The following is a 21,150-nucleotide window of genomic DNA, read 5'->3' on the forward strand; positions in this document are numbered from 1 at the left end:
TATTCTTAGCATGATGGTGCACTTCATTTCAATTTATAATTGGCCTGGAAGCATAATCAAGAATATTGAGATTTGGATGAGGAACTTTATTTGGAGTGGGATCATTGATAGGAAGAAGTTTGTCACAGTGGCTTGGAAATTATGTTGCAAAAAGTTAAATGAAGGAGGTTTAGGAATCATTTCCCTCAAGGCTTATAATTCTGGTACAAATCTTCATTTGTGCTGGAAGTTCTTAAAAAACAATCAAAGCTGGTCCAATTTGCTTAATGCTCGAGTGAAAATAAATGGCAGACTCATAAAGTAATTTTTAAAATCTTCAATCTGGAATGGGATTAAAGATGCTCATGGAACCATTTTGGATAATTGTATGTGGAGCATTGGAAATGGTAGAAGGGTGAACTTTGTGTTAGATAACTGGATTGGTGAATCTTTTTCCAGCAAGTTTCAAATTCCAAAAAGGTTTCATTATGCTTTAACATATAAAGTTAGTGATTGGTGGACAAATTCTTGGTCCATCAATAACAATATTCAAATGGCTTTACCTACTCTCTTAAGCACAATATTTGTTGTATATATTCCTGAGGTTGAGGTTCAAGACATCTTTGCTTGGAAGAATGCTAACAATGGTATCTTGACTCTAAAGGAATCTTAAAACACCATCCTCAAACCTTGCCCCTCGACCATCTGGAAATCTTTTTTCCGGAACATTGATTATCCTCCTTCTCATTCTATGCTTGTTTAGAGGTACATTCATCACAAACTTCCGACAGATGAAAACCTGATGTTGAGAGGTTTCTCTTTTCCTTCCTTATGCAACCTCTCCCTTACATGTTGTGAAACTTCTACACACATTTTCTTTGAATGCAAGTTTGCTAAAAGCATTTGGAAGTGGCTCGTTACCATTCTCCAGCTGAATCAATTGGTTTCAGACATTTAGGACTGCAGGAAAATCATAAATCGCAACTGGTATCCACAGGCCAAAGTAGTTATACATGCTAGCATTGTTTGTATCTTTTTACCAAATTTGGAATGCTCGCAACATGGCCAGTTTCGAGGATAAAAGCACTCATTGGAAAACTTGTGTGGCTGTGGTTTTGGCTCATGACAAACTGGTTGGGAACAATTCTCATCAGGTTTCAAATTCCCCAATCTCCAACTTCTCTTTGCTTAAAAGGTTTGACATAAACCTTAAATCCTAGCAAGCCTTTGTTAACTATAGAGGTTTTTTGGTCTCCTCCAATTTTATGATGTATTAAATGCAATATAGATGGTGTTGCTATTTTAATTCGTGGTCTTCTGTGTGTGGGGGCATATTTCGAGATCATTCTACTAATCACATTCTAAGCTTTAGTTCTTTCTTAAGATGTGAAACTCCGGAAACGGCTGAAGTCATTGATGCACTTATGGCTTTAGAGATGGCAAAAAAGAAGAAAATATCTAAACTTTGGTTGGAAACTGACTGTATTTACGTTGTGAATGCCTTTAAAAATATGCTTTGGTGCCTTGGAAGCTTCGGTCTCGTTGGCTTTTGTGTTGGGACTACACGATAAACATTGATGTCATGATCACATATAACTTTAGGGAAGCCAATTTTTGTGCAGATTCTTTAGCTAGCATTGATTTAAAGTGCAAGACTATTTCTTGGTTCAATTATGTTCATCAAGATATCACTAGAGATTACTTGTTAGATAAGAAGGGTACCCCTAGGCTTAGGCTTTGTCATTGAAGGGTCTTGGCTTGGTCCCCCCTTGTGTGCTTTGTTCTCTCATTTTGATTTATGATATCTTTTCTTTTTGGTTAAAAAAAATTTAATATAAAAATTTAGTAATATAAGTAATAAAAATGTATTTCATTCAAACATTTTTAAAATAATTGAATCAAATGATTATTATTATCAAAATATTTTATATAAAATGTTATGATTAACTTTTAGAAATTTTAAGTTTATTTAAGTGTATATATTATAATTGATATACTGAAAATTAATAATTAAAATATTAAAATATAGTATATAGTTTAATTTATTAAAAATTAAATAATATAGGTATTAAAGATGTATTTTTCATCACCCATTTAAACATTTTTAAAATAGTTAAATCAAATTATTATGATCATCAAAATAGTTGAATCAAATGTTATGATTAACTTTTAGAAATTTTAAGCTTATTTAAATTTTCTTTTTCAAATATTTTTTCTCATATTTTATATGTGCACGAATGATTAATATTTGTTTATTTTTAATATTAATCAGTCATACATATTTATTTCATAATTATTTATATATTAATGATAAATACATACTCTATATTTTTTTTTAATTATATTTGTTTGTGACAAATATTTGTCCTATATTTTGTGTTGAAAATAAATAGGACAAAACTTAGGTACAATTCTTTAGGTGTGATTCTTAATATTTTTTAATAAAAATATGATAAATATACTTAAATATTATTTAGCGGTGAAAATAAGAGAAATTTGCATACATGTAAGAGGAAATTACACACTTGTCATATTTTAATTGAAAAATAGTAAGAACCAAACATAAGAGCATCTCCAATGGTGCAACCCATTATTTGGTTCTTTGTGGGACCCATTAGTCCACATCATCTTGAAGCAACTCACTCCAATTTTCACTCCAATGGTGTAATTCAAAAGAACTCATATTGGGTCCCACAATTTTACTTTGTATAATAATATTTTATTCATACTAAATTTTATTTGATTTAAAATAATTATTTAAATTTTAATTAATATAAAATAAATAAAATTAAACATAAAATTTAAAATTATAATTTAAATTAATCTCAAATACATGACATATAATTAAAAACAATAAAAATATAATCAAAACAATAAAAATAAATTACATAACATAATTACTCAAATTTAATTTTCATCGTCCTCATGTCCAAAACGTTCCCAAATATGCTCGACTAGATCTCCTTGAAGTTGGCGATGAACTTGTTTTTCATGAAGAGTTGCCCTTCTTTGTAGTCTTGTTGCAAGATTCGGATGAGGACCGTTAAATGTTTCAGTCGTTGAGTTGTTGTTACCTGCATTATCGTAACAGTAATCAAAATCACCTCCATATGTGTGTCGTTCGTCTTCGACAATCATGTTGTGCAATATAATGCAAGCATATATGGTATGCTTGAGGGTTTCCATGTGCCAAGCACGCGCTGGACCACGTATTATTGCAAATCGAGATTGAAGCACTCCAAATGCCTGTTCCACATCCTTTCTAGCTGATTCTTGGTGTTGTGCAAATAGTTTTCTCTTGTCTCCTTGCGGCATTGAAATGGTCTTGACAAATGTAGCCCACTCAGGATATATACCATCTGCTAAATAATACCCCATATTATATGGAGTCCTATTGATTGTATATTGCACACTAGCATCACGTCCTTCCAAAATATCGTTAAACACATTAGATTGGTTTAGCACATTAATGTCATTGTTTGAACCTGCAATACCAAAAAATGCATGCCAAATCCATAAGTCTTGTGATGCCACTGCTTCAAGCATAATCGTGGGTTTACCATGATCACCTCGACAAAACTGTCCTTTCCACGCAACAGGATAATTCTTCCATTCCCAATGCATACAATCAATGGAACCTAGCATGCCTGGAAATCCACGTGACTCCCCCATTTGTAAAAGATGCTCAACATCATTGTTATTAGGCCTTCTCAAATACTCAGCCCCAAATACCTCATTCACGCCCCTTACGAATCTCTCTAAGCACTCAATTGCAGTGCTTTCACCAATTCGAACATATTCGTCTACAATGTCAGCGGAAGATCCATATGCCAACATACGAATAGCAGAAGTACACTTCTGCAATGGTGAAAGACCCATTTTACCAGTTTCATCGACCCTCATTTGAAAATATTCATCATGATTTCCAAGGGTTTCTACAATTCTAAGAAACAAATGCCTATGCATTCTAAACCTTCTACGGAATTGGGCATCAGTGTATACTGGATTTTCTGAGAAGTAGTCGTTGAATAATCGTATATTCCCTTCTTCACAATTCCGATCTATCACTGATCTTCTTTTTTGCTTTGATGAACTTCCAGATTGACGTTCCTTCTCGAGCATTGACAACAATAGTTCTTCGTCTGTGTTGTCCATAAGTTCTTCTTCAATCACCTCCCAAAAAAGTTTGTTGAGATTGTTTGAATTATTTGAATCCATTGAAGTGAGATAAAAGTGATAGAAAAATGATAGAAGAATGAGAGAAGGGTGATAGAAAAAATGATAGAAGAATGATAGATGGTGGTAGAAAAGTGAGAAAAGAATGAAAGTATATATAAGGATAGTTTGAATAACGGCTAGTTTGAATAACGGCTAGTTTGAATAATAACGGCTAGTTTGAATAACGACTAGTTTTGAATAATATTTAAATATAATAAATACTAGAACATTGCATATTATTACAATAATTGTTGATACATAACAAGTATTACATAATTTTTAAATATAATAAATACTAGAACATTGCATATTATTACAATAGGTGTTGATACTACATAATATTTAAATATAATAAATACTAGAACATTGCATATTATTACCATCCATATTTTTCTTTTAGGTTATTACAATGTTTTTCATGAAATTCACGTTGACTATCGTTCATCTTAGAAGTGTCTGACATTATGAATTGCATTGCTTCAAACTCCATCTTTTCCTTGACTAATTTGTTTTCTTCCTCCTTAAGTCGTGCAAGGTTTTCCATTACTTCCATTCTTTTATTCATTGTATCAGAAATAACACTAGAAGGAGGTTCAGTTGCATTTGCATTTTCCTTTGCCTTACCTTTTCGTTTTGCCGCCTTTTGTCCCATTGGACGCTCCATTGGAGATGATGAGTTAAACTCATAACTTGAAGGTGTCTCTGAGTTTGGCGATGTCGTGTATGCACCGCTAACAGAATTCTTTGTTCTCTTTGAAGAATTTTCAATGGATGCTCCCATCCATTTAGGTTCATCTTTTAAAAGCCGCCATGCATACTCAAGATTGAATGGTGCACCTTCATCTTGTTCAAAAAAAGCATGTGCATTGACTAAGATATCTTTCTCTGATGCCCCACTTTTTTTTCACGAACAGCTTGTTTGTAACACCCAACAAATTTTTGAACAAGGCCATTTATTCGATGGCATCGAGATTTTAATTGGCCTTGTAGCTTTTCTCGTGACTGCCCACGATATTGGTTATAATTATCGGTGATTCTTAACCAAAAGCTATCGACTTTTTGATCAACTCCCACAATTAGATCCTTTGAAATATTGAGCCATGATTGCATAAGAAGTGTATCCTCTTCCCTTGTGAATACCTCTCGAGGTTTTTTTGTAACAGAACGCCTTTGTTCTTTTTCAACTGTAATATTTTCAATACCAACTTGAGTTGAAAATTGTGGAACTTGGCGTTCAGACATAAACCCATTTGGTGTTTCGGGTTCATGATGAGAAAAATTCATCCCATGAGTATTTATCGGTGGTCTAAAATAAATATTTGGGTTGTTTGGTGGCGGAAAAAATACGGTAGAGTTTGTTGACGGCGAGGGAAATTGAGAATTTTGAGGATTAAAATTTTGCTGATTTTGCATGAGATGGAACATAGATTGTTGAAAATTATATTGATTAGGGTCCATTTGACCTTAACAATAATAATTTGAACAAAGAAGATGAAAAATTTGGTAAAATATATGATAAATTGAAGGCTAATAAGATGAAATTGTGAGAGAAAAATTTAAAATACTAGGAGTAAGGAATAAATTTGTGTAATTATTAAAATTATTAAAATAAAAAATTATTAAAATAAAAAAGCAAAAGAGCCGTTGCATAGCACATTATTAAAAAAAAAAGCAAGAGAGCCGTTGAATAGCACAATTTTCAATTTATATTAATATTTTATTTAAAATAACCGTTGCAATGCATTTGAACGTATGCTTGTGTGGCAGAACTTTATTTTTTCCATTTGCTTCCAGCTGGCGTACGAAACGACAATTGCCAGCCGTTGGAGATGGCCTAAAGAATTGTACCTAAATTTTGTAAAAAAAAAAATATTTGTCTCATTTTTTATATCAATTATTGACAAAAAAATCTAAAATATACCAATTTTCCAGGTAGAATTGTGTTTAAAATAAAATTATATATTATAATTATTTTGATATTATTTAGAAAACAAAAGATATCAAAAAAGACAACAAAGTTGTTATGGTGTAGTGATTATCACGTTAGCTTTACACGCTAAAGGTCTCTGGTTCAATCCCGGGTAGCAACAAATTAATTTATTTTTTTCTCTGAAGAACCTAGTGTGAAACTTCCATAGGTGGAAATCATACAAGGTAACCGATAACCTTCTATTATAATTTCCATAGAATATCTTCCGCCTATGATAATAGATGGTGAAATAGAAGTTAGAATTGGAGAACAAGATATAACATCAGAATTGATGTTCTGGGAGAATGCTTTGATCATGTATGTTATAGGAGAGAATTTATCCATGAATGTTGTTAAAAATTTCATGAAAAAGATCTAAAATTTTGTATCCCTACCTAACTTGTACTACAACGAGGAGGGGTATTTTATCATCAAATTTGCCTCAGAAGTTGATAGAGAATTAGTGATGAGGAAAGGACCATACACAATCCATAGGAAACCTATGTTTCTCCATATTTCGACAGTTAATTTTACACTGACAAAGGACATGATTTGTACCCTTCCCATTTGGATAACCTTGCCACAACTATCGTTAGCCTATTGGGGAGAGAGGAGTATTGGGAAAATATCCAGTGCATTAGGTAAGCCTCTAATGACTGATGAATGCACAGCAAGAAAGCTACGAGTTTCATATGCTAGAGTGCTGGTTGAGATCGATATTACAGTTGAATTGAAGAATCATATCACCATCAAAGGGCCAAAGGGGGAAAAATAAAATAAGAGGTTGAATATGAATGGAAACCTGCTTTTTGCAAAATATGGAATGTGGTAGGACACATCTACCAAGAGAAAAAACAAGCCATCAAAAAAGTAAAACAACAATGGGAGAGGAAGGACATAAAAGAAAATAACACCACAGAAGTGGAATAAAAGGATTCCCCAGTGGATGAGGAAGCGGAAGGGGGGAAATCAAAATGGATTACTTTAGGGAATGCAGATAAAGGAAAGGCCACTGCTACACAAAATGAATTAGAGGTTTTGATTACCTGCAGAAATGGGTTTGAAATCTTGGATACTAGGGAAAGCTCAGGGAACCAGGAAGACAAAGTCTCATGATGTTAGTATCAAACATTAGGGGCTTGAATAAAAAGACTAGGCACATTGAGATTGGAGCTCATCTCAAATCTACGTAGCTACCTTATATAGCTTTACTTGAAACCAAAGTAAAAATAAATAATGCTGAAAAGTTAGAAACATTTTTCGTAATATCTGGAACTGGCTTGATAATTATGCTCATCATCCAAATGGTCGGATTTGGATAATATGGAAGGAAGAGGAGAAGCATTTTGAGTGGATAAAGAGCTCAGACCAGTTTATCCACTGCAAAGTCACTGAGGAGGGCAACATGGATAAGTGGATAACAGTATGCTCGCAATCAGCTTCAACACAGGAGAAAAATTTGGCTTGACTTAAAAAATTATGCTAGCTTTGTGCAGAGACCCTGGATGATCATTGGTGACTTTAATAATGTCATGACTATCAATGATAGAGTAGGGGGACCAAGTCCAGTTGGCAGAATATAATGATTTACAGGTGACTATGGATTATGTTGGTTTATATGCCCATGAAACCAAAGGGGAATACTTCACATGGACAAATAAGCATACAAATCAAATGATATATTACCAAAAGCTCAACTGAGAGCATCAGACAGATACACTATTGCGGACAAAACCTCTTACAAGCCTAAAATGCTTTACCACAAACAAATTTAATACAGGTTTGGCTGATAGAGTCAAACATTGGTCATATGAGCTCATCAAATACAGTGCAGTGAAAGAACAGGTCCTTATGCAAAGATAAAAAATCAATTGGTTACTTCTTGGTGATTGCAACAATAGATACTTCTATGCTTCCCTTCAGAGCAAAAACAAAGCTAAAGGTTTATATACCCTAGAAGATTCTAATGGTCTAGAAATTAGGGGTCATGAAAAAAGTGAGAAAGAGATCCTTATATAGATAGATTTTAGGGAAATCTAATAGCCAGCTGAGACACATTGATGTTGAGGTCATGAGGAATGATGCACAACTCAACCATAAACACCAGACTGAGCTGACTCAGACTGTGAATGATAAGGAGATCATGGCAGCTTTAAAGAGTATTGGAGACACTAAGGCCCCAGGAATTGATGGTTATAACTCGAAGTTTTTTAAGTCAACTTGGTAGATTATTGGTACGAATGTGAAGGCTGCAGTACATGAGTTCTTTGAACATGGAGGAGTATATAAGGTAGTCAATTGTGCAATTGTGACATTAATTCCCAAATTCCCAAATGCAAATAACATGAAGGATATGAGGCCCATTGCTTGCTGCACAGTCTTATACAAGATAATATCAAATATCCTCACTACAAGACTTAGCAAAGTTATCAATACTGTGGTAGACTATAGTCAGTCTGCTTTTGTGCCAGGAAAAATAATACAAGAAAATATTATCATTACACATGAGCTTCTCATGGGCTACACCAAAAAAACATCTCCCCCAGATGTTCTATACAGATGGATCTGCAGAAAGCATATGATATTCTTGAACGACAAGCCTTGGAAGATATTATGAAAGAGATGAGCTTCCCTAACCGTTTTATCAAGTGGACTATGATATGCATCATTAGTGTCTCATACAAATATACCATCAATGGACATCATAGAGGCCTGAGGCAAGGTGGTCCAATATCACCTTTGCTCTTTGTGCTAGTGATGGAGTATATGCATAAATGTATGAAGAAACTCCAGAACAATCCAGATTTCAAATTCCACCTGAAGTGTGAAAAACTATGCCTAACCAATATTTGTTTGTAGATGACTTAATTCTCTTTTCTATAGGTGATGATAGATTTGTGGCTCTCGTGATGGAAGCTTTTCACAATTTTTCTGCATCAATAGAACTTAGGGAAAACCCAACAAAATGCAAATTTTACACTGTTGGTTTGGATGATAATGGAAAGCAAGGAATGTTGCAGATCACGGGATATCAGAGTGGAGAACTGCCATTCAAATATCTTGGAGTTCCATTATCCAGCAAAGTATCCAACAATGCAGGCCCCTCGTTGATAGAATAGTTGGAAAAGTCAAGCACTGGACTGTAAAAATCTTGAGTTATGTAGGTAAAAAAACATCTAATTTGTAGTGTATTCTTTGCAGTTACATCCTATTGGATGCAAGTTTTCCCCTTGCCAAAGAGTGTTTTGAAGCACATTGAAGTTGTCTGTTGAAGTTTCCTATGGAGCAATACAAAGGAAATAACAAGAAGATCACTAGTTGCTTGGGACAATGTGTGTAATCCCATGAGAGCTGGCGATTTGAATATCACCTCGCTGTAGGAGTGGAACAAAGCAACAATTGGAAAGCTTTTGTGGAATTTACAATCCAAAGCAAACAAACTCTGGGTCAAGTGGGTTAGTACATACTACCTTAAAGATGAAAATGTCATGGATTGGCAGTCAAACACCACTGCATCATGGCTTTTGAAAACCCTTGTTTCTAGTAGGGATGATGTGAGTCAGTTGCGTTATTGGCAAGAGATTATTCAGACAGGTAAATACAAGACGGCTAAAATGTATGATTGCTGAAGGGGTGAAAAGGCTAACAAGGTTTGGCACCACACTCTACTTGGAAGATTGAATACAAAAGACAAACTCACCAAATTTGGCATAGAAACAGATGCCAAATGTGTGTTTTGTGATGCATGTGAGAGTATGAAGCATATGTTTTTTTGCCTGCAGGGGGACTGGCCCAATATGGGAAATATTTTGCTTTGGATCGTCTATGATAGGAATCCGCAAGCTTGGAATGAAGATAGCAAATGGTTTATAGAGGAGGTCAAGAGGAAAGGGTGGCGCGCGGATCAAAAACGAGTAGTTTTGAATAAAACCATAGAAAGCGACAAGTGACTCGCGTATCGTATCACAAGGATTCTCGTTGATTATTAACCAAAGGTAAATCGATTTAGGGGGGTTGGTTTAGGTTTGAATTATAGAAAAAATGATTATGAAAAGCGATTAATTAAATAAGTTGTTTTGAAAAAGTGATTATAAAATTAAGCCAATATACTGTTTTCGGTTCCGGCTTATCATGGGTTTCTACCTTACCAATTCCCTAAGCGGCTTCGATCTCTATTCGATTTCAATATCAATTGACAAGCGTAAAAGATATTAAACAGATTGGATTCCTATTCCGAATTAAGCAAACGGACTAATACAATCGCGAATTAAGCAAACACGATATAGAAACGCAATTTAACGACGAAGCGACGTAAACAACGATTAACAGTTAGGAATACAATCATACGAAATTAATCAAAATATTCCATGAAATAATAGATTAAGCAAATGCAAATTCATAGAATATAATTGAAAGAGAAACGAAATTGAATTGATAAAATAAAAACCTCAAAGCTTTTGGAATTCGATTACAGTAGATCGACTCTGGATGTTTAGTTCTCCATTCAAGCGTACAGAGCAAAAGAGTGGAAACAAAATTGTGAATAGTAAAACGTGATAAACAGTAACACGGCTGCTAGACCTATTAGGAATCAGCCAAAAAACGTTTATGACCCAACTGGGTCGAATGACAAAACCAGACCCACTACTAAACGACCCAAAAACTGAAAATAAAATAGTGCTGCAGCTTCAAACGCAATTCTGGGAAATATAGGTTCCGATTCTGACTTTGACTCCAACATAGAAGTTGTAGCTCTTTCTCTTAGCTTTCCGACGATTATTAGAACGCCTCAATCGGACTCTCGGAACTCCAGTTATGATCGTTTCCGCGCAGACTGCTTAAGCTGAAAAATAAATACGAAAATCAAATAACAATAAAAATAATTTAAAATATAAAAACATTATAAAATACAAAAATAAGACAAGCAAACCATGGAAATGTATAAGTACAACCGTAGAGGAATGTGCATCAAAATGCGCTGATCAAATTCCCCCACACTTGAACTTTTGCACTCCGAGCAAAATGAAAAACAAAACAAAGAAAGCACAAATACATCAACGGTTACTCATCCTCGGCTACAAATCTTCTTCGGGTAAGTTTGCATCAACATGTACTAATCTTGCACACTAAGAACATCGTAAGAACACTAACCACAGATATGCAGACATAAGCCTCCTAAATACATAAACCAATTCAAATCATATTATTATACCATAGCCTAACTTACTCATTCTTTTTGCTCTTTTTCATTCAGGTGCAATCACATTAAGCCCGTTATCTCCACACACTTATAGCAGGACGACCGGTTAGTGACTCTGATCCTTTTTTGCACGGGGTTCCAATACTGACGTGGCATAACTCTTTGCTTACTCAGATGTAGTTGCGGGGGATCGGACTGTAATCCTCCCTACCAAGTTCAGCACCAGAAACCGCTGAACCAACTAACAAAGAGTATTGAAAACTTTTTTTTTTGAAGATTACACAACCGTTGGGTTAAATGACGGGTGAGGATCACCAAACTTAGAAGGTGTATTACCTTTTTTTTCTCTTTTTTTTTTCTTTTCGGAACATTCACTTATATTCATCGGTTTCCCTGCGTAAAGTGTGTGAGAGATGGTGCCGACTGCTGAAATAAACTACTCAAGAGCTGTCAAAGAATGAGAAATTAAGGCTAAAACATGATAACAAATTCAAATCAATTTCCATATGTAGGAGACTTACGGTGTTAGAACGATACCGATCTTGTGAATTTTTTTCCAAGTCTCCGCAAACTCGACTCAAATCAGTCTATAGCCTAAAACTTTCAAAACGATGCGTATTTATTTTTTTTTTTTAAACTGAAAACAAAACAAGAAAATAAAACAAAGAACAAAAGCAAAGAAAATAAATGATACCCTCCCCCACACTTTAAACAAGCATTGTCCTCAATGAAAAGAACTCAAATATAAAGTAAGAGTGAGAGAAAGGAAAGAACACACCCGAGTATTCAAGGAGGATATGTGATCGCATAAACAGCCTTTACTAGTGAACCCTCTTTTACAAAATCTCCTTCCAAAGTAGGGCTCTCATGGAATAGCCTAATACGGTGTACATTGACCTTGAAATTTATTTTAGTGCCTTCGCCTTTTATTCCAGGATCAAAGAACAATCTTCGAAAAGTAAAAGTGTCGAATGTGTACGTGAAAGTGATGTCATTTATCATAACATCAAAGATCAATGGTTGAAAGGGCTGCCTCACTAACTTTTCTTCATCTGAAAGTGAGATCTTATGCTCATTACATGATGGAATAATATCAAGAATGTCAATCAAAGTCCATCCAATTCCATTTCTATGTTTCTTCAATGATTTCTCTTCATTCTCAAATTCAGTCTTTGATGAATAATTTAAATCTTCAGGAAGTAGTGCAGACTCTAAAGAAGGTGGTTGTTCAACGGGTGGTGTGTTTTGGGTAGCCGAGATTTCAAGTTCAACAGCATAAACAACTTCATCGACAACTTCACCTGTAGGAAAAATGTCACCCTGCAAGGCATCATTAATCTCAGCACAAACAACACACACGTTAGTGTCAGTGCAATCAGAACACGAGTAAACATCATCAAAACCAGAAAAAGATGGAAAATTGACAGCTGCAAACAAATCATTATAAGTGTCATCAACAATTTCAGAATCAAGTTTAGGAATGGGCTTAACCACCTCTTTATTTTTTTCTGGTGCTGGTTCAACCGATTCAACACTCTTTTCGAAACTCAAGGAAATCGCACTTACATTAGGACCTTTTGGATTCACTACTTTTTGGGAAAGTAGTTGGTTTGATCCTTGAGCTTGTTGCATGACATTCATCAAAGTGGCAAGCTGTCCAATTTGTGTTTGCAAAGTTTGAAGAGTAGAATCTATTTGTTGTTGATACTGGAGATTATTTGCAGCCATTTGTTTGACAATATCCTCTAGTGAAGGTCTGGAAGATGCAAAAGTTGTAACTTGGGGAGGGAAGAATCTTTCTAAGAACACTTTTTTGAGATCATTCCAGCTTGTAACAGAATTTGGCTCAAGGTAGTATAACCAATCTTTTGCAGCACCTTGAAGTGAGAACGGGAAGACTCTCAGCTTGATATGGTCTTCTGTTATTCCTTTAGGTCTCAATAATGTAGAACAAACAATCTGGAATTCTTTCAGATGCTTATGTGGATCCTCGCTTGTAAGACCACTAAACCTTGGCAACAAGTGTATTAAACCAGATTTCGATTCAAAGGGAACAACAACATCAGCATATTCAATACATAAACCATTATAATTAACATCAAGCGCAGCTAGCGGCCTTAGTGTTCTTTGATCAACCATATTATCAAAATCAAGTTCAGAATCAAAATCAATTAAGCAATGCAGCAACAAATGTGAAAATGCCAACAATGTCCTATAACAGCCATAAACAAATAGAATGAAGGAAACTATTAAAATAAGTTCAGAAAAATATAAAAACACAAAATTTAATCTAATTAGATGAAATAAGAATTTTGAGAATTTTTTTGGATTTTTTCGACTCTATGAAAACAGTAAAAAATTCATTAAAAATAGAAAAACGATGAATTTGGCAATTTTAGGTCGACTTCCTCTACTCTTCTAGAGTAAGGGAATATTGATCGCACGATTTTTCTACTTCCAGTAGGCAAAAACTTTTTACAATCGAACACAAGTTTTTCAAAAACTGAATTTTTCGACTCTAAACGCGGATTGGCCAAAACCGTGAGTAAACTACTGCCTAAACGCATGAACACTAAATCTAAGACTCTAAAATCAGTTAATAATAACAAGAATCCCCGGCAACGGCGCCAATTTGATGCGCTGTCGCGCGCGGATCAAAAACGAGTAGTTTTGAATAAAACCATAGAAAGCGACAAGTGACTCGCCTATCGTATCACAAGGATTCTCGTTGATTATTAACCAAAGGTAAATCGATTTAGGGGGGTTGGTTTAGGTTTGAATTATAGAAAAACTGATTATCAAAAGCGATTAATGAAATAAGTTGTTTTGAAAAAGTGATTATAAAATTAAGCCAATATACTGTTTTCGGTTCCGGCTTATCATGGGTTTCTAGCTTACCAATTCCCTAAGCGGCTTCGATCTCTATTCGATTTCAATATCAATTGACAAGCGCAAAAGATATTAAACAGATTGGATTCCTATTCCGAATTAAGCAAACGGACTAATACAATCGCGAATTAAGCAAACACGATATAGAAACGCAATTTAACGACGAAGCGACGTAAACAACGATTAACAGTTAGGAATACAATCATACGAAATTAATCAAAATATTCCACGAAATAATAGATTAAGCAAATGCAAATTCATAGAATATAATTGAAAGAGAAACGAAATTGAATTGATAAAATAAAAACCTCAAAGCTTTTGGAATTCGATTACAGTAGATCGACTCTGGATGTTTAGTTCTCCATTCAAGCGTACAGAGCAAAAGAGTGGAAACAAAATTGTGAATAGTAAAACGTGATAAACAGTAACACGGCTGCTAGACCTATTAGGAATCAGCCAAAAAACGTTTATGACCCAACTGGGTCGAATGACAAAACCAGACCCACTACTAAACGACCCAAAAACTGAAAATAAAATAGTGCTGCAGCTTCAAACGCAATTCTGGGAAACATAGGTTCCGATTCTGAGTTTGACTCCAACATAAAAGTTGTAGCTCTTTCTCTTAGATTTCCGGCGATTATTAGAACGCCTCAATCGGACTCTCGGAACTCCAGTTATGATTGTTTCCGCGCAGACTGCTAAAGCTGAAAAATAAATACGAAAATCAAATAACAATAAAAATAATTTAAAATATAAAAACATTATAAAATACAAAAATAAGACAAGCAAACCATGGAAATGTATAAGTACAACCGTAGAGGAATGTGCATCAAAATGCGCTGAAACCTTATATACCATTTGGACATCAAGGAATGCTTTATGCTTTGAGAAAGAGATACACAATGACTGAAACCTTATATACCATTTGGACATCAAGGAATGCTTTATGCTTTGAGAAAGAGATACACAATGATATGTATGGTGCATGATGTAAAACATAGCATCATGTAGAGAGGGGCCCTCAATAGAATAGTCAACACCTATGAAAAGATCATTATTTCTTGTGGACACTTTCTCACACCAAAACACGGTCATACTTCTACAAATATCCATCAACTCCTGACACAATGGCTTTGGTAAAAGTGTGGAAAGTGCAAAGCTACCGATAATGTTGCTCTTAGGCGATCGTTGAAGAAAATGAGTCTTTTTATGGCACTTATTTTCTTCATTTTGAATTGTATTTTATTGAGTTTGCGAGTTTGCAAGTTTTTCTTTATAAAATAGTTACTTTTAACTTATTCTAAAATATAATATATATATATATATATATATATATATATATATATATATATATATATATATATATATATATATATATATATATAAGGTTGTGATTAAATTATATTTTTAATAATTTTCCTTTTTTTTTAAAGGGTCTAATTTTTTGTCTCTCTCCCATAATTGTATATTTAATTTAGATATTAGCACATAATTACATATTTAATCTCAACTCTTTTTTTAATAGAATTATTTTTAATTTTTTTATTCATTTTCACATCTCATATAACTTACAAAAATAAAAAATAATTTGAAGGTGAATAATAATTAAAATTAATTAATTAATAAATAGAAATTACATACAAGAGAAGGATGAAGCTCATATTCTCTTCCCCCTCCTTCAAATTCTCACGATATCGGGGACACAAAAAATATGATTGAGAGGATTGTGCCCCTCTCCTCCTATCCCCTCCTAAATACTGAATCAAACATATTTCATTAAAAATATCCTCTCCCCTCCATCTACGCAAATCAAACACACTATAAGAGCACCCACATCCATCATACCCTCGTGAGTTCTTTAAATGGGACCCACTCAATTTTTTATATTATATCACACTTTCACATTTTCTAAACAACTCAACTACATCTTTTAAATATCCATACAATCCATCAAAAACTTTAAAATGGGTCCCACCAAATCTTACAATATATCTCTCTTTTATATTGTAAAAAATATATAATTGAAATAATTTAATTCAAATATATTAAATTATGTTAAAAAATTATACATTTAAAATAAATAAAGGTTATATATATATATATATATATATATATATATATATATATATATATATATATATATATATATATATATATATATATATATATATATATATATATATATATATATATATATATATATATATGGCATATCATATGAGAATGCCATATTTATATGAGAATGTGAGAATGAATCTGAACCATTGGATTTTAAAATAAATGGTGGAGATTATAGGTGAATCTTTTTATTCTCTCTCCTACATCATTTATTTCAAAATATAGGAGAGAGAAAAAAAAGATTCACTCATAATCTCCACCATTTATTTTAAAATCCAATGGTTCAGATTCATTCTCACATTCTCATATAAATATGGCATTCTCATATGATATATATATATATATATATATATATATATATATATATATATATATATATATATATATATATATATATATATATATATATATATATATATATATATATATATATTAAAAAATACAATACATGACACAAATAATTTACTAAAAAATACATAAAAAAAAACATAAACTTTAAAATAAATTACTTTAAAAATATATTAAAAAAACATAAACATTAAAATAAATTACTAGCATAAAATACAAGAAAATGATATATTTAAAATATTTTTAAATTGTTACTATTCTCCTGCCCGTAACGTTGCCATATATGTTCTATCAAGTCTTGTTGAAGGTGTCGATGAATTTGTCTATCACGAACATCAAATCTTCTACGCAGGAACTCTTGAAAATCAATATTAGAATCATTCGACAATGTTGTTGCGTCATTGCTTAAATGATCATAAGAAAAATCAAAATTTCCACCATATGTGGAACTTTCATCTTCAACAATCATGTTGTGTAATATTATGCATGTATTCATTATGCGCTGGAGTGTGTCTAAGTGCCACGATCGTGCTGGGTTACGTATGATCGCAAATCGGGATTGGAGAACTCCAAATGCTCGTTCAATATCCTTTCTTGCCGCTTATTGATGTTGGGCAAACAATTTTCTCTTATCCCTTTGTGGCATCGGGATACTTTTCATAAACGTGGCCCATTCAGGATAAATACCATCTGATAGATAATAACCCTTGTTGTATTCAGTACGATTGATTGTATAGTGAACCTGAGGAGCTCGTCCTTGCAAAACATTGTTGAAGACATTGGATTGGTTCAACATATTAATATCGTTGTTTGAACCCACTACCCTAAAGAATGCATGCCAAATCCACAAGTCTTGTGAAGCCACTGCTTCAAGCATAACAGTTGGTTTCCCATGATCTCCTCGAACATACTGCCCTTTCAATGCAACTGGACAATTTTTCCATTCCCAATGCATACAATCAATGCTCCCTAACATACCTGGAAATCCTCGTGCCTCTCCCATTCGCATTAGGCGTTCAATATCTTCAGCGTTTGGCCTTCACAAATATTGTGCCCCAAAGATGTTGATCACTCCTCTTGTAAACTTATCAACACATTTTAGTGTTGTGGTTTCACCAATTCTCAAATAATCATCCACACTATCAGCAGATGTTCCATATGCCAACATACGGATAACAGCAGTGCATTTCTGTAATGGTGAAAGACTTTACCTACTAGTTGCATCAACCATCATTCGAAAATACTCATCGTGCTGACCCAGAGCTTCAACAATACGAAGGAACATATGTTTATGCATTTGGTACCTTCGACGAAACTCCTCATTCGTGTATACTGAAGTTTGTGAAAAATAATCATTGTATAATCGATTATGTCCCTCTTCACGATTCCTCTCTATATTCCTTCTTTGACGTCTAGGACTTTTAGAGCTCGGGGCTTCTTCTTCTTCCATAAACAACCTCACAAGTTCTTCATCCATATCATCATTCATATAATCTGTGAACATTTTTGCGATATAGGAAGGATCCATGTGAAAAGAAGTTTGATATTGAGTGGAAGTTGATAACAAATTGTAGAGAATGAAAAAGGTTGAGAAATACAATGAAGTTTAATGTTCATGTTAATACTATTTATAAGACTAGTTTGTAACGGCTAGTTTGACTTTGAATAACGGCTAGTTTGAATAACGGCTAGTTTGACTAACGGCTATTTTGAATAACGGCTAGTTTGAATAACGGCTAGTTTGAATAACGGCTAGTTTGAATAATGGCTAGTTGGACTAACGGCTAGTTTGAATAACGGCTAGTTTGAATAATAAAAATTTAAAATTACATAATCATACTAATTAAGTACATATCAATTAAGTTCAAAATACATAATCATATTAATTAAGCCCAAAATACATAATCATACTAATTAATTCCATATCAATTAAGTTCAAAATACATAATCATACTAATTAAGCCCAAAATACATAATCATACTAATTAATTCCATATTTTTCTCTAATCATGTCGCACAATATTTCATGAGCTTGTAGTTGTCTTGTATCCATATTTGATGTATCTTTTGAAAGTATTTGCAAATCATTCATCTTCAATCTTTCCTCTGCACTCTCAACCTTTTTTCTTTCTATCTCAACTTTTTCACCCTCAATACGTGCATAGTCTCGTGCAAACGTTGACATCAAATCAAAACTTTTTTTGAAGTCATCTTTCAAAGAATCAAATTTGACATTGGGAGTAGTAGAATTTTCCACAAACTTTTCCTTCTCCTTCCTTTTGGCTGCCTTTTAACCGATTGGTCGACGAGCCAAAGTAGGTGATGGTGGATTGTATTCGCTACTCGTTGGTGTCGGTGGATTAGAAGATGAATAATATGCTCCTGAAGCTGAATTCTTTATTCTTCTTGTAGAAGCTTCCAATGAACCTGGGAGCCATTTAGGTTCATCTTTCAATAATCTCCATGCAGCCTCAAAAATAAACTTTTCACCTTCATCTTGGAAATAAATTTTATATGCAGCTTGCATGATATTGCTCTCAGAGCTCCCACTTTGTTGTGTAGACACAGCTTGTTTGTAGCATCCAACAAACTTTTGAACAGATGGATTAATTTTGTGCCATCAACCTTTAAGTGCCATTGGTTTCCTCTCTTTGTAATTGGCGTCACGATGCTTATTGTAAGCTTCGCCAATCCTGTTCCAAAAACTATCTCCTTTTTTTATCAACCCCAACAATTGAATCCTTTGAAACGTTGAGCCATGATTGAATGAGAACTTCATCCTCTTTTTGTTGGAACCTTTGCTTAGGCGTTTTTGCAACCGGTGCAGATACAACTTCTTCACCAAGGTTAATAGTTTCTACGCTATCTTGAGTGCAAAATTGTTGTGTTTCGTGTTCTTGATCATTCGATTGCACGCCACTACTACCTATTTGAGCCACGTGAGGAATAATGGGGTTAGTTGGTTGAGATGTAAATTGTTGATATTGATATGGATAAGGTGGTGTATGATATGAGTAATTTCCAAAGTGTGGATTATTTTGGGAATTTGGGATTAAATGAGAGTTTTGAAAATTTGGGTTATGGTGTGAATTTGAGATAAGAGGTACATTTCTGATCCATGAATTGCTTTGTTGATTTGGAATAGAAGGAGGAATACCACCATTTTGCATAAAATTAGACCAAGAGTTGTGTTGATTGGGATCCATTAACAAATGAAAGTGTAAGAAAAAAAAATAAAATGATATAAAACAATTAGTTGAAAATTAAACTAGTTGTGAATCTAAATTGTAATAAAATGAGTGACTATTTATTGTGTTAAAAATTATTACCGTTATAAAAATATTACTGTTGCATTATTATATATTCAAATACTCCAAGATTTCAATTTGAAACTAATCCATAGTGACCTCTTATTATTTCAAGCTGATGCATTAATAACATTACCATTAACTTTTTCACAGGTGGCACTAAATATAAGTTAAACAGCGTTGTTGAATATGGGAGCGTGTTTACATGTAGAAACGTTTATTTTCTCAATTATCCAAGCATTTATAAAAAGTATTCTTAAAAACTGTGTAGACACGACTGTATGTCAGCCGATATTCATGCTCTAAGAGGTAGAAAAGCATCCTATGAATCTATGAAATTGTCCATCAGATCTCGGAGATGTATTTTTAAATGCACCATTTGCCTCACTGAATAACGTCCCAAATGAGTGTCACCCTTTTTTTAAGCTTTATTTTGGAGATGCATCTTCGAACAAATGTCGTCAATTTATTGATTAAGCATTCCAGTGGGTTTTTCTAAAATGCATTTTCTGAGTTTTTAAGCGGGTATTTAAAAACCTATCATTTTTGCATGTGAATCATTTTTGAATATGCATTTTCGAAAATACCAAACGTGGTTTTAATAAAACAGTCACCTCCATGATCAGACTCCATATCCATTTTTGCTAAAAAAATTTCATTCTTAATAAGATTTTCACTCCAAACCTTCATTTTTTTTGTTTCAACACATCACTGGAATTTCGGGTAAAGATCATTTATTTCAAGCCTCATTGTTGACATTAATCTTGTCGCAAATGTCTACTTTAACGGCGCGAAGCCCTTAATTGAATTCAAGATTAATAAGTACAACCCTCTTGGAGATTTGAAATACATACTGCAGAATCTCCTTATGTACGCCGATAATTAAAAAATTGTGTGGCTCGCGTACCGTTCACCATCGATTAACAACGGAGTATAGATTGAGTCCATCAACTTTGAGTTGAAGACGGGTGTAGATTTAAGAGCTATATGGAATATTTTTTTCATTTTGAAACAAAAGTTCCGATCGAGGAGGATGCGGTGATTTCGAGATCGGTTGAAGATATTATGAAGATGTTGGAACGTCTAGCTGAATATTGAAATGTAATGTTTGATTTATGTTA

The 21,150-nt window shown here is 33.6% G+C and overlaps 2 protein-coding genes, 1 non-coding gene and 2 pseudogenes across 3 annotated transcripts; 2 read left to right on the forward strand and 3 right to left on the reverse strand.

Annotated features, from left to right (window-relative positions):
• Window positions 1–2,886: 2,886 nt before the first annotated feature.
• LOC131603928 (uncharacterized) lies at window positions 2,887–4,197 on the reverse strand. Its single transcript, XM_058876670.1, has one exon. It carries the CDS (start codon window positions 4,195–4,197, stop codon window positions 2,887–2,889), a length of 1,311 nt encoding a protein of 436 aa, XP_058732653.1.
• Window positions 4,198–4,573: 376 nt separating this feature from the next.
• On the reverse strand, window positions 4,574–5,655 carry LOC131600217 (glutathione S-transferase T2-like; annotated as a pseudogene).
• Window positions 5,656–6,214: 559 nt separating this feature from the next.
• TRNAV-UAC (transfer RNA valine (anticodon UAC)) lies at window positions 6,215–6,287 on the forward strand. Its single transcript has one exon. It is a non-coding gene; the product is annotated as a tRNA-Val (tRNA).
• A 2,438-nt stretch (window positions 6,288–8,725) lies between these two features.
• Window positions 8,726–10,039, forward strand: LOC131604654 (uncharacterized). The gene is made up of 4 exons (XM_058877308.1): window positions 8,726–8,942; window positions 9,050–9,249; window positions 9,547–9,782; window positions 9,949–10,039. Exons 1-4 carry the CDS (start codon window positions 8,726–8,728, stop codon window positions 10,037–10,039), a joined length of 744 nt encoding a protein of 247 aa, XP_058733291.1.
• Window positions 10,040–16,953: 6,914 nt separating this feature from the next.
• Window positions 16,954–18,249, reverse strand: LOC131605351 (uncharacterized; annotated as a pseudogene).
• Between the last annotated feature and the right edge of the window lie 2,901 nt (window positions 18,250–21,150).

The sequence above is a fragment of the Vicia villosa genome, linkage group LG1, assembly GCF_029867415.1.
Source record: "Vicia villosa cultivar HV-30 ecotype Madison, WI linkage group LG1, Vvil1.0, whole genome shotgun sequence".
NCBI lineage: Eukaryota > Viridiplantae > Streptophyta > Magnoliopsida > Fabales > Fabaceae > Vicia > Vicia villosa.